Source organism: Xyrauchen texanus, chromosome 38 (genome assembly GCF_025860055.1).
Source record: "Xyrauchen texanus isolate HMW12.3.18 chromosome 38, RBS_HiC_50CHRs, whole genome shotgun sequence".
NCBI lineage: Eukaryota > Metazoa > Chordata > Actinopteri > Cypriniformes > Catostomidae > Xyrauchen > Xyrauchen texanus.
In genome coordinates, this window is record NC_068313.1 from 9,074,994 (window position 1) to 9,090,380 (window position 15,387).

At 36.0% G+C, this 15,387-nt stretch overlaps 1 protein-coding gene across 3 annotated transcripts in view; it reads right to left on the bottom strand.

The window, feature by feature from the left end:
- Positions 1 to 10,495, bottom strand: part of eif4h (eukaryotic translation initiation factor 4h) — a 28,176-nt gene extending 17,681 nt beyond the window's left edge. For all 3 annotated transcript variants that reach the window (XM_052110200.1, XM_052110199.1, XM_052110198.1), the window contains exon 1: positions 10,359 to 10,495. In XM_052110200.1, coding sequence (XP_051966160.1) covers positions 10,359 to 10,423 — 65 coding nt within the window. In that variant the 5' untranslated portion in view covers positions 10,424 to 10,495. The remainder of the gene's footprint in view (positions 1 to 10,358) is intronic.
- Positions 10,496 to 15,387: the final 4,892 nt, after the last annotated feature.

The following is a 15,387-nucleotide window of genomic DNA, read 5'->3' on the forward strand; positions in this document are numbered from 1 at the left end:
AATGTGTATATTTTATTAAAGTCAGGTGTGCATTTCCATTTCAAACAACTGTTTGTCTTTTCCACAAGTGAGTCTCTGTTAAACTTCACTGAGAAAACATGAGCACATGCATTTACGTCAATGAAACCAATTGCAACAGAGATAGCGAGGACAATCATTTTGATTAAACTGTGCTTTGCAGTTTAGTAAGTGTAACACCATATTGCAATTTCAGTTTCAATTTAATCAATTGAGCAGCTTTCATGGATAACAAACCGATGTCTCAGGTCGAAGTCTTTAGGTTTTAAAGTGTTTTGAATGGTTTCTACTAGGTCTGCATGGTACACAAATTTCACGGTTCGGTATGTACCTCAGTTTTGGGGTAAAAAAAGATTTAGCCTGTTTCTCACATGCCAAAAGCAGAAAAAGCTTCATTAATAGTTCTATATTATCGTGGTAAGCTAATATGCAATAAAACACTGTTATTTTACAAAAGTTCGTTTTTTATTATTAATATTAACAATTTAAATAAAACAATGGAGTCTTCAGTGTTCCTCTTGCAAAACATGCTTCAAGGTTGTAAAGGAATTATTCAAGAGCCAGTAATTAAATAGAGACCAGAGTAATTAGTTCTTACATTTTTTTAGAAACTGTAGCAATGAAGCATTTTAAAAATTATAATATAAAAACATTAAAAAAGGTAATTTAGTGCAAATGAAAGTACTTAAATATCTGACACTCTTTACTGTGTGATAAATCTACTTTAATACTGATTTGATGCAGTAAGAATACCTAGAACAGACAGCATGCAGGTTATATACATTTAGGCATCAAACAAATTAACATTTTGAAGAATTTGTCCAAACTGCTAATACATCCATGGCTGTGTTTGCTTTAATATCTCATCAAGACGGTGCAGATGTAATCCCTTCTGTTTACACTGGTAATTCATTAACAGCTGTGTTTACATTAATATCACCTAATGAGGGCCATTTTGATTAAAAACAGTGCAGAGTCTCATGCAGGATCCCTGCATTCATCACAAGACAAAAGTGCATGGGTAGACACATGCATGTGAGTGTTTGAAAGCAGCCAGCTGTGCATGGGTAGCAAACTTAGTCAGATCTTGGTAATGCTGGTATTTTTGTAGCATCAATGGCTATTAAAACATTGAACTTAACAGAGATTGTGTCACACTCCTATCTAATTGTGGCTGTACCCTGCAGTTGTAAAGCACTGTGCTGGACAAACGTCTTTGGCCATTGCGTTTTAGTTTATTAAGTGTCTCGTGCAGGAGTGCTGTATATTGTAAAGGCCATATAAAGCTTTAGAATTAAAAAATGTATCTTGAAATTAATATTGAATTTAAATTTGACCACCTTACAAATGAATGCCACTGGAACTTAATATACAGTACCGGCCAAAAGTTTTGAAACACTTGTTCCTATTATTCTAAAATGTGAAAAATAAATTTTAATAAAAGAATGTTATCAAAACTATGGAATAACATAAATGGAACTATGGGAATTTAGTTGTGACTAAACTAAATCCAAAATAAATAAAAACTGTGTTATATTTTAGCATCTTCAAAGTAGTCCCACTTTGCCTTGACATTTTCTCAACCAACTTCCTGAGGAATCACCCTGGGATGATTTTTAAACAGTATTGAAGGAGTTCCCATTTATGCTGGGCACATATTGGCTGCTTTTCTTTATTTTTTGGGCCAAGTCTCCAGCTTTTTTATTTTTATAAAATTGTAGTTTATTTTTGTCTACAAAACTAATTTCAAACATTTAAGCATACGCCTTCAGATCAAAAGATTTTTAAGATCATGAGAAACATTTCAGTCAAGTGTTTCAAAACTTTTGACCAGTAGTGTACATTACAGAATCGTTGTACTTACTGTAAACAAAGTTACGACATTAACTGTGCATCTTTTCACTTTCAGCTCACCACTTGTGCTTATTACTCAATTTTAAATATTTGTTTCAGGAGTATCCACTTTGTCAGAGGACAGGGCAGCTCTGTTAGCACTGACAATGTCCCTTGCTGTTGAAATATTACTCCTATAGCCAGGATCACTGATAAGGGGGGACAACTGGACCTTTAGTCCTGGGCCGGGACTTGAGGGTTGGGTGGGGATGGGTGCGCTGGGCAGACTGGAGGGGGGCCCACAGAAAGGCTGTTCCATATTGTATACAAACGCGGTCAGTGGGAGACATGAAATGTAAATACAGAGACAGCGCACGTTCACGTTGATGGAATAACTGTCATGTTGTAGCGAGAGACTTTATTAACCCCTGGATCCGTATGGATTACTTTTTTGATAGATGGATGTGCTTTTTTGGGCTTCAAAATCTGAGGTACCATTAATTTTGATTATAAAGCCTGGAAGAGCCAGGATGTTTTTTTTATATAACTCCGATTGTGTTTGGCTGAAAGAAGAAAGTCATATACACTTGGGATGGCTTGAGGGTTAGTAAATTGTGGGATAATTTTTGGATGAACTAACCATTTAAATATATGAAGATTGTGTGGCATGTATAGTTATTTATGCAGCAGTTAGTTCCTAAACTACTCAGCTTTTTAGACTAAAAAGCTCTCCCACCACTACCAAAAATATGGTCCCATGGTAATACCATGTTTTTGGGCACGAACCATGGTATGCTTTAAAATTCCATTAACATATCATGGTACAGGAATATGGTATAATTTAATTCCAATTAATGCTACTGTACCATGACACAACTACAGTACTTTGTGTAGGTGTCCTTAGAGCCGACAAAGCCAATTCAGAACTTCAAAACCTTTTAAGTTTCAAAGAAAGTATACCACTTACTGTTGTAAAAAATATGTGCAAAAAAAGCCTCATATTCCGAGAGAATGGAAAATCGAGCTCTTTGTTGCTGAACTGCAGTGGTGGAGGCAGGACTAAAGATGATGCGTTTCTCCTCTTCTATTCTGCATTGAATATTTGAATCAGACATTTGAGCTATATTAAGTGAGCGTTCTTTAATCTGTAGCACAAAAAACTGTGCCGGCTCTGCTTTTGATTCGCTGTCTTAATACATGCTAGTTTTGTTCGTGACCTCAAGAATCAAATATTTTTTACGAACTGAGCACCAGTGGGCAGTGCTAAGTGTGCGATGACACATGTTGAGGAGCGTGTAAATACAACTGAGGCAATGTCCACACTAATACGTTTTCGTTTAAAAATGTATCTTTTTCTATAATGGTTTTTCAATGGCCAATGCAATATCTAGAGAAAAGGGTGGCCATTGAAATGCCGATATAAAGTATAAATTATGGGTGCAAATGAGACAAAATGATACTAAACAAAAACTTGTCCATCTGTATAGCAATTTTCAAATTAAGAAGGAGGGGGAAGCGGTATTATGGGAATCTTTACAACAACTTAAAATGTGCATTATCCATTTTGGAACGAACACAAGGGCATGCTGAAACTTCTGTTAATCGTCTAAACAGGCACAGTTATTGGCCGATACTGGTAATCTATAATTGGCAAAGATCACCCATTAAATCAGCCAGGAATGTGTACATACACCTTTATAAGTCTAATAACCAGCTACAAAAAGAGCACAATGCAATAGTTACTCATTGTCTTTGGAAAGAAATATTGCACAGACCATCTTTAAAGTCTGTTAATTCATTTTCTGTCTGCTCAAGTAGGTTAAAGTCTGCAAAGCAATGCTGAGAAAGCTACTGATGGGATCCAATATGCCAGAACATTCCTCTGGTGTCAGATTAAAGTGAAGCCCTGTGAAGACTCTCACTGATGCCGAGAAGAGTATAACATGACATCTCTTTCACCTTGGCTGAGCATGTCTGATTTCTTCAGATAAGTGTTGTCCAGAGGTGTATATTAACGAAGTACAAATACTTCATTACTGTACTTAAGTACAGTTTTTCAATATTTGTACTAGAGTATAAATATTTCCTCGTACTTTTACTTCTCTACATTTTGTAGAGAAAATTGATACTTTTACTCCAATACATTTCTCCAGACCTTTCGCACTTTTACGACATGGTAATACAAAAAAGAAAATAACAGCTGTAGTGCAAAAATTATGTGCAGATTGGCGATTGTGATGTATGATACGTTGAAAGAATAATTAGATTTAAATCTTTTAAATTTGATTCTTTTGAACTGAACCAAAAGATTCAAAAAGCAGCCCGATCAACATCGCAAGCAAGCGCCAGATTACATGTTCTTTCTTCTGTCTCTACTGGGGAAGACAAGAAACTGCTCATGTAAGTTTAAATTAGTTTTTTGACTAATTCATTTGATAAGTTTAGGCTTAAACATTACGACAGATTTTAAATAATGAAGTTATGTGCGATTAGTCTCCCGCCTTTCCAGGAGACCTGTTCATATAAAAGTCAATCACGTGTGTTTACATTTTACATTTAAACAAGGTATTATGTGTATGAACGATTACCAGCACTCGTGAAAATGTCCAACAATATTATTTTTTTAGATTTTATGAACATGGATGAATGGTCTTTGCCGAATCAACTAGTTTTCTGGTGGTTGCTAAAGTGTTATATTTGTTTTGTAGCGCATTTATTCTACAGTATGTGCTTACAAGGGTTTTCTGTATGGTTGCTAGGGCATGCTATGCAGTTGTCAATTTCTCACTCTCATTCGATCCTAGATGTGTATGACAAACAAAAAAAGATTTTCAGGAGAATATTACTGTTATGCAAGTCAATTCAATGCAAGTGAACAGTGGTAATTTCAAGTGACAAGTGACATTTCAAGCTCCAAAAAGCACATAAATGCAGCATAAGACTACTCCATAAGACTCCAGTGGTTTCATCAATGTCTTCTGAATTAATCCAATTGGTTTTGGGTTAGAATAAACCAAAATATAACTCCTTTTTTTAACTATAAATTTTGACATTGGCAGTCTTATTGGTGATCAGGATTTCAAGCTTGATTACACTTCCTATAGTGCCATCTAGACCTCTGCGCATGCATTAAGTACTAGAAAGTGAAATCGAGCTTGAAATCATGATCATGCCTAGAGATTGCAATGGCAAGATATTCATTGAAAATGAGTTACAATTTGGTTTGTTCACACACAAAACCAACTGAATCACTTCAGAGGACATGGATTTAACCACTGTAGTAGTATGGATAACTTTATGCTCCCTTTATGTGCTTTTTGTAGCTTGCAATGTCTGGCCATCGTTCACTTGCATTGAATTGACTTACAGAGCTGAAATATTCCTCTAAAATCTTTGTTTGCTTTCTGCAGATGAAAGAAAGTCATACACATCTGGGATGCATGAGGGGGGAGTAAACGATGAGCACCACCAATCAAATAAGTTGCCATGGGTTTAATGAACTGTTCCGCAACTTACCTGTTACTTTTGAAACTTAAGAACGTTTTCAATCAGTTACTTTAATACTTTGACTTGAGTTGGAGTGGTGGTGGTGTAGTGGGCTAAACTGGTAATCAGAAGGTTGTCGGTTCGAACCCCACAGCCACCAACCAACATTGTGTCCTTGAGCAAAGCACCTCACTCCAGGTTGCTCCGGATGGATTTTCCCTGTAATAAGTGCACTGTAAGTTGCTTTGGATAAAAGCTATGGAGGGCAAAAATAATAAATAAATAAATGTAATAAGAAAATAAATAAAGGAATAAATGTCTTAATAAAACAAATATAATTAGTTTTTAATTAAAGTTATTCCTGAATTTATTTTTGTATGACTATTTCCTTTAAAACTTTTTTATTCTTTCATTTGTTTTTTATTATTATTTATTTATGCATTCATTTATTCCCACATTTATTTATTTCTATATTTAAATATTTCCACATTTATTCATTTTTGTATTTATTCTTACATTTCTGTCTCTTGTATGATAATTATGTGGGCGGGTCCTGCTTACATTGGCTTATTGTAGATTGAAGCGTGTGCTCTATTACTCTTGACTTGTTTTGATGTGACGTTAGGTCATGGCCATATCGTGTAAACTATAGCCATTTGTGGGGCTAAATACAAGCGCTTAAATCAATCCATGATTTATTGGTTATACTACTATCACAAAAAAATGGGGAGCTGTTTCTTCAACAAAACCTCAAAATGAGCAAGTTTCATAAATGATATGATTTAACCTTGTTTTTTTGTTTTTTTCTGTGTATATAACTTCATATTTTGATGTCCGCAAATCCATATTGTTTTCTGTTATGATTGTTCATTGTAAAAGGTACAACCATGCTTCATTTTCCTGATCGTTTATGTATGTATGTTTATATAAGTTCTGCAAAAAAAAAAAACAAAAGAAAAACTATAGCTGACGCTTCAGATATATCTAGAGTGTTGCGCAACTTGCGAATGAAGTCGATAACCACGCATCAAAGGACTATGTTTAATTTAGAGTAGAGGTGCTTATTGATGTTTTAGGAGAGCCTCCCTCATTTCCATGTTGCAAACAGAAAAGTATAAATAAATATATGTATAAATAAATAAATATATATGGGAATATATAAATATGTAAATAAATATATGTGGGAATATATAAATATGGAAATAAATATACGTGGGAATAAATATAAAAAATAAATTAACACATAAATAAAAAAAATATAAAAAATAAATGAATAATTAAAAGTTAAAAAGAATAAAAATAAATATAGAAAATAATAAAGGAATAAAGACATACAATAATAAATTCAGGAATAAATGTACTTAAAAAACAATTATATTTGTTTTATCAAGATATTTATACCTTTTTTTATTTTTTTTTTATTATTACATTTATGTATTTATTTATGCATCTGCCAAATGCATAAATGTAAATGTAATTGTTTTCTTCTGAGCTACTTTAACTTTTACTTGAGTCAATTTCCATGAAGGTATCTTTACTTTTCCTCAAGTGCATTATTGTCGATTATATTATTAAATAATAAACTTGATATTAACCTTCTGAAACTGTAAAAATCTACTTTTAATGTATTTTTAAACACCGTCAAAAATGACAGAAGAACAAATGATGACATGAAGTTCACAAATAGTGGCCCTTCCAGGAGCAATGACCAGTAAACATGTAGAGACAGTGTCACTCACACAAACATGTGAAATAAATATAATGCAGTAAACATTAACTAAACAACATTAAATATAAAACATAACACCCCAAAGTAAAGAACTGGTATTAAAAATAAGAAACATAACTATTCCCATAAAATATAATTAAATGTAGTGGGTCACGCAGTGAATTCTGGGAACGCCCAATTATTGTTTTTTACTATAATTTTAACAATAATTTGCCATAAAAGTACAAGTACTCTCTTGTTGTTTTAGTGTTAATTACATGGGGAAATCTTACTTTACATCTAAAAAATATCATTTTAAAATTTTTCCATAAAAATACATGTATTGTCTTTTTAAATATATTAAAATATTGTACTGTATATTTTAAGGTAACTACATGTTTAGTATTAAGGGTCTTTTATCATTAAAATTACAGATATTTTTTTTACAGTGTACACCTACATATTCTTGTGATTATCTAATCTGCCAATTGTGTGACAGCAGTACACTGCATAAAATCATGCAGATATGGGTCAGGAGCTTCAGTTAAATTTCACATCAACCATCAGAATGGGGAAAAAACATGATCTCCGTGATTCGGACCATGATTGTTGGTGCCAAACAGGCTGCTTTGAATATTCCTGTAACTGCTGATCTCCTAGGATTTTCAAGCACAACAGTCTCTAGAGCTTACACAGAATGTTACCAAAAATATGACAGAATTATATCATAAACCAACTTCGTGCATATACTGTGTATGAACATTATTTTTGACCTAGGAAAATAACCGATTTTCGCTCCATTTGATCCATATTATTCTATTTTATTTAATACATTTTTAGGGTGATGACGCCATAAAATATGACGACAGACATTAGAAGCTTCATTCTAAAACCTCAATAGAAGTTTTGAATGTAAATATGACATGACATTTGGTACAGTCTAGTATGAACGGTCAGAATGACCGCTATGGCCATTCTAGTAGTTCTAGAATTCCGGTAGTTCTTGTGTTAAATGCAAGTACAAGTCTGTTGCTTGATTAGTGTCCTTTGGAAGATTAAAGCGTGTCTCAGCCATGACAGTATTACAAATGTCATAGACAGTAATGTCTTTGTATTGAAGGCCAAGTTTAAAATATATCTCTATAAATTCATGCATCCATGCTCTCAGTATCTTTGAGTAAATGAATGATGGCAATGACGCTAATCGGAAAAGAGCTATACACACACCGAAACTGTAACGCAGCGACGCTGAAACGCTTCTCGTGCGACGCCGAACGCTTCGTCGTGCACGCCGAAAGTCTCTTAGATTTTTTTTTTTTGCACAGGTCACTTCGGGGGCTCCGTATAATTCTGATTAATCTGTGCTACATTAAAAGCACTACCACAGCACTCTGTAGGCAGCACACTTTAACGACGCACACAAACTGAACTGTTCTGTATCTGCGATGTACTGTATATTACATACATTATCAAAGCACGAGATTAAATTATCTATAATATATAACTGGTCAGGTGAGGTGAAAATGGACTTTGAAAGCCCTTTTGATTTGGTCTATCATCCGTAGACATAGCCTAAATTAAAAACATTACTGGCTGATCATTTTTGTTTGCTAGTTCACTAATATTGCAGATGGTTATGCTTAATTGTGAGAAGCAGAAATCTACTTAAATTAACTTATGTGCTAAAAAAGATTGTACTAGTAACTATTTTGGTGTAAAAATTAAAGCACTCATACAGTGCATCTTCTGTGTCGCCGCAAAAGCGAATTTGACTCTGGCAGCTTGTGATGTCATTTGCAGAAACACATATGTGTGACGCTCCTCTGTGGGAGCCAGTTATTAACAGTCACATATGTGTAACGGTACGCATGATAGTGTAAAGGAGGACTTACTGTGAGCCACAGGGTTGTTAATTGATATACACCTCCCGTTGATACACCTCTCGCATAAGTCTGCATAACGTCAACATTGTTTAGAAACAATCTCTAATTGCACAATTCCTGTTGCTTCACGATTCACGGTCAACAAAACATACCAAACAAGCTCTGAAGCGGCCGCCCACTTCCAAGATGCAATCACGATTCTGCCTTCCTACACACAAACCGCTTGTGTATCTGCAAGTATCTGCATATTCTGTAATAAAATACATTGATTCTATACCTATAATCAACTACTTTAAAATCAATGGTTTGATATTTTTCACCATTTTAAATCCGATTACGAAATTCGCAAAGCCTCATTGGACTGTAGTTCATGCCCTCATTAATGTCAGTGTAGTACCTTTGCCTTTTTGTCTGATTTTCAAATGCTTTTAGCTTCAAATGAAAGTATGTAATGTTGTAAATAACCCAGGAGCTGGTTGGTTTGGTTCATGGCTTAGAAATCTTAGGAAGGATTTCAAAAGAGTATACTTTCAAAAGTAACACGTTCAACCGGGCGCATTCCGATCCGGAACCCACAAAAATGAAGTATAGCCAAGATGGAGTAATTACCATCTGGTTTGGATATTCTGAAACTGACCAGGCCGATATATCGGTCAATCACTGTATCAGATGGTAATACCATCGCATTTAATATCTAATATCCATGGTATTAATATACGATTACCAAATTCCCAAGCCATGTTTTTTTTTCATGGTGCTTCAAATATTTAAATTAATACCACACTACCATCATACACACATGTATGCTTCATGTCCAAAAACAGTATTATTACTATGGTACTCATTTTGACAGGTTTACAACCAACATACGAAGGCAAGCTTTCTGTTTTAATTCTCAATAACTGACAATGCCACACATGTCCGTGATCCACAGATCCACTAGTGTATGCCATCAGGTTGATGTGACTATCGATAATGTCAACAAAACTTTGTGATGAGTGCGCCACACTTGGTCCAAGATCAAATACTACATATATGGTCTATGAAACAAAATTACTAATACAGATGGAATCAAAAGCCAGTTCAAGGCCCAATGCTGATCTTAAATTCGTGTTAAATTTATCCAGCACGCAGATGAACTAAACAAATACAGCAGATATGATTGCAATAATCATGTTTCCTACAGGTAGGAGAGTGGTGGATGCTTTACACAACGTGCGCAGGCATTGAATTGCTGACTACGCCGTGAGACATGCAGCCCATGTGGGTTGAGTTTCGTGCCCGGCCTTCCATTCAACATTGCGGGAGAGCGAGCCGCTGCTGCGTGGCCTACACCCGGTTGATACAACGCAAACCCCGAGCTCACGCGCACCCACCCACTGCCTCCCATCATATGCGCTCGGATGCATGCTCTACTCGGGCTTTCTTACCCTCTTCCCCCGCCGAAGCTCCCGTAAGCCCGATCCCGGTCATCATATTGATCGTAATCCGCCATTGCCGAACGATGCTATTCCAGAGAAAGCAGCAGTCTGACGCTGAAGGACCCAAACATATACGGCTGTGAATTTCAGATGGCCTATGCGTGCCTGAATTACGATACTTATGGGATTATATAATACATCTACATATTGATAACTAAACTTACTCCAAATACCAAAGTATAACGTTTGTATGTTGATTGTGGAGTTCGTATGCAAATACAATTTTTTAAAGACAACATTACTCGTTTTTTAAGTTGGGCAATACCTTGTAGTGTCTAAATGTGAGTCAATGTGTTGTACCGCATGTAAAGTAGCCTAGTAATTAGTAGTCTTTCAGAGACTGATTTATTTTGACTTATATGTGAATTTTTTACATACACTGTCAGTGAAAAGTTTACATACACTTGACTGAATTTATGTTTCTCTTAATCTTAAATGCCTTTTTATATACATTTTAGACTATGATTTTTAAGCAAACCTACTGTACAGTAAGGTTATTATAGTTAACTAAAACTAAAGCTAAATAAAAATAAAATAACATATAAAAATAAAATAAGACAAAAAAATTCCAAAAAACTAAACTGAAACCTTTATGCACTGCTCTACAGTATACACACACGCACACACACACACACACACACACACACACACACACACACACACACACACACACACACACACACACACACACACACACACACACACGTAGTGTTTCCATGTTTTATGTGGACTTTCCATAGACATAATGGTTTTTATACTGTACAAACTTTATATTCTATCCCCTAAACCTAACCCTACCCCTAAACCTCACAGAAAACTTTCTGCATTTTTACATTTTCAAAAATCATAATTTAGTATGATTTATAAGCTGTTTTCCTCATGGGGACCGAAAAAATGTCCCCACAAGGTCAAAAATTTCGGGTTTTACTATCCTTATGGGGACATTTGGTGATAAATACACGCTCACACACGCTCACACACACACACACACACACACACACACACACACACACACACACACACACACACACAAACGCATTTGTGCATGGAACTACTTTCAGAATTTGCCGTTGCTGGTTCAAAACAAATGATGCGTCCAAGCCTCAGTTATTAATTAAACAATGTCACTTCAGAAATAGTATCAATACCAAGTATGTGTGTGTGTGTGTTTGTGTGTGTGAGAGAGAAAGAGAGAGAGAAAGTGTGTGTATGTGTGTGTGTGTGTGTGTGTGTGTGTGTGTGTGTGTGTGTGAGAGAGAGAGAGAGACTTTTGACTTTTAAGGGCTCTTTTTAATTCAATACGATCCAGAGACCTATATTTTTATGAGAACACAAATAAAAATATGAATCCCATCATTAAAAATAAATAAATAAAACAGTTCTATAATACCATTTATCAATCAAATTAAAACATCACATCAGATATTTAATTTAAAACCTTCGTCATTAGGTTCACATAAAAAAATCATCAACACCCCAAATAGGCCTATAGAAAAAAGAATTCACATCTTTTACAAGTTCATAAAAAGCATATTCTATAGTTAACCTCTTCTTTATAAAACCCTTCACCATTAGTACAGGATCAACCACTCCTTTATTCTTCCTTGTGCACCATATCGCTAACTTTGCAACACCATATAAAAAGTTAAGTAAAACCACTTTGCGTTTATTTTTCACACAGTACTTTGGACCAAAAATAAATAATGCTTGATTAAAAAAACCCGTGAACTGTAAACCCCAAGTTTTCACTAAATCTTAAATCCAAATTAGACGAGGACACTCAATAAAAACATGAAAAACAGTTTCGGAGGCTCCACAAAAGGGACAACCCTCCACATATGAAGGATTCAAGCGTGCTAAATGTCTATTTGTGGCTAATATCCGATGTATAATTCTCCACTGAAGATCTCCAACCTTCCTTTCGATGGGTCTTTTGTACAGGGATCTCCAGCTACCTTTCGGGGAAGAGCCTGGATCCAACATCCATCTTGTGTTTTTTACATCCTTGAGACGTTGATAGTTAATAGCCTTTACACAGGCTCTGTATAGAGTTTTTTTGCTCAAGTCGCTAAAAGGTTTTATTTTAGGGTTGTCCATGGACAGCAATTTTCCAGCATCCTCTTGCAAGTGGCAAGGTGTCCGCCAGCTCGAGTCCTTCCTCAGATGACCTATCTTGGAGAAACCTGCTTCCGTCAATCAGTTCTGATGGTATTTGAGCACAGCATCTCAGTAGTGATGGGCGGGTTGAAAAACAAAGGCTCTTCAACAGCCACCGGGTGGGTCTTTCCCATTCCCTCGAAAAGAGAAGGTTTGCCACGCTTGTAGAGCGCTCTGATAGAATGCTGTGAGTCCTTCCAAGTGCATTTTCTCTAGACGCAGGGTAAAAAGTTGTTTGTCTAGACCTATTCTCCTGGCTTTATGTAACAGTGCACATGCCACATCCATTCACTGGTGATGTTGATGGTATAGAAGGTGCTTCACTGCTTATAGACGAAAGACAGCCAGCCTAGTGAAGATGTCAATCAACCCTAGTCCTCCTTCATGAACTGGGAGGTAAAGGACAGCAGCTCGCAGCCAGTGCTGTCCTGACCAAAAGAAGTCCACAATAATCCTTCGAATTTCATCTATCAGAGATCTTGGTGGGTCTATAACCATGAATCTATGCCAGAGCATTGAAGCGATGAGATTGTTTACTACCAGGACTCTTCCCCTTGTCCATTTGAGCAGCTTAGCATGCACTGTCTCAATCAGGCCCTCCCAGTTTTTCATTTTATATTCAGTTTTACCAAGGTATACTCCAAGGCATTTCATACCGGTCTTTCCCAACTGAATGTTTTCTGGGAGTTCAGGTATGTCACTCGATTTAGAGCCATACCACAGTGCCTCTGTTTTCTGCCAGTTTAGTATAGCTAATGAGGCTCACACATACACACTCAGAGCATTGCACAAAACTTGGTGTAAAACAGTTAAAGGATGGGAAAGGAGGAGGCGAGAACCGGCTTGACGATATAAATCATAGTTTAATGGAAAACTTAAAAGACAACACAAACACACATGACGGACATGTCCGCTAACGATCTCTCTCTCCCGCACAGCCCTCTGCAGTCGACCTTTAAACCTCACGGAGGCATAATTAGCCTAATACGGGACCGGGTGTGTAGGATTACGACCCGGCCCCACCCTCCGCCCTGCCACACTTGGATATCCTGTTTTTTCTGGATTATCACAGTGATGTCAGCAGCGTAGGTTGAAACTTTAATAGCTTCAGCTCTCATACATCCCTTTAAAAATTTTCCTCAGTAAACAAAGCAGGGGTTCTATTGCTAGGCTGTATAGTTGACCAGGCATTGGACAACTTTGTCTGATCCCTCTCTTCATTTGAATTGGGACACTAAGCCCTCCTCCAATTTTAACCATGCACATAACATCTGTGTATAAAAGTTTGATCCATGATAAAAAATAGCCGCCAAACCCATAACACTCCAGTGCTTTAAATAAATACTGATGATCCACATGGTCAAAAGCTTTCTCCTGATCAAGTGAAAGCAGTCCCACATCAACACTTTATGCTTCACTATAGTCTAAAATGTCCCGTATTAAAAACAAATTGGTATACAGTACGATTGGTTTTTGTGAATTAACACATCAAGAACTTCTTTAAGTCTATTTGCTAAAACCTTGGACAGAATCTTATAATCAGAACATAAAACAGCAACTGGTCTCAAACACAAGTCTCACTTTTTTGGGAGTAAGGAGAGAACAGCACATTGACAGCTTTAAAACTTTCTTGTAAAACTTCATAAAAATCTTTGCCTATAGTTTCCCAAAAAGTTTTCAATGGGTAGTCCATCAACTCCTGGTGCTCGGCCTGAGGACAGCTGATCTGCTGTTGTAACTTCCTCTAAAGTCAGTGTTGAGTCCCAAAACTTTTTTTGTTTTTTATCTAGCACAGGCAAGTTTTTAAAAAGTTCATCTGAGCATTATTTATATGTGAGCTCTTTAGTATAAGGCTGAGTAAAAATCAGCGGCTAGTCTTCTCATCTCTATTGGATCTGAGGTAACACTTCCATCAGATCTACGTAAAACATGCATAAAATTATTTGCAGCACTCTTTTTTCCAAATTAAAAAAGTAAGCTGTAGGGGCATCCATGTCACGCACAGAAATAAAACATGCTCTAATAATTGCTCTTTTGGCCTTTTCTCGTAGAACACTTCATAATTCTTGTCTCTTCTGAATAAGATCTTTTTGCACATTTACATTGTTTTGGTCGATTAAGATTTTTTTGTATACCTGTGATATCCAGATCTAGATTAGACACAGTTTGTTTAATCTTAATTGAACTGCATGACATAAACTGTTGGCAGAAGAGCTTTATCTGAGCTTTTCCCACCTCCCACTACTGAAGAAGACTTTCATACTCTTTCTTTTGGTTTGCCCAGCACCCTCAAAAAAATCCAAGTCTTGAGTTAACTTTGTGTTAAAACACCAATAAAAACACTGTGGATTTGTTTGTGACAGTTACATGTGCTGTGATGAGGTGATGATCAGAGAACGCACAAGGCATAACACGTGCACTTGTGACTCTATTACGCAGTGTATTGCTCATATAAAACCGATCCAGGCGTGCTGCACTAACTCTCCCTGCTGACAATTTAAGCCAACTGTATTGTCTTAAACCTTTATTATATTCTCTACATACATCAAACAGCCCTGTCTGTGTAATTACTTCTTTTAAAGTTTTAGCAGATAAAAGATTAGGTTCTTCGCTATTTCTATCAAGTGTAAAATCAAATGTACAATTAAAATCTCCACCAACAACCAGAAAAGCATCTAGTATGAAGGAAACAAGTTCATCTTTAAGAGTTTTAAAAAGTCTAATTCTTTCATTTCCAGTATTTGGAGCATAAATATTAATAAATACAAACTACATGTCTTTTATTTTTACCCTGACCTTTTCCAACTCATTTACAGATAAA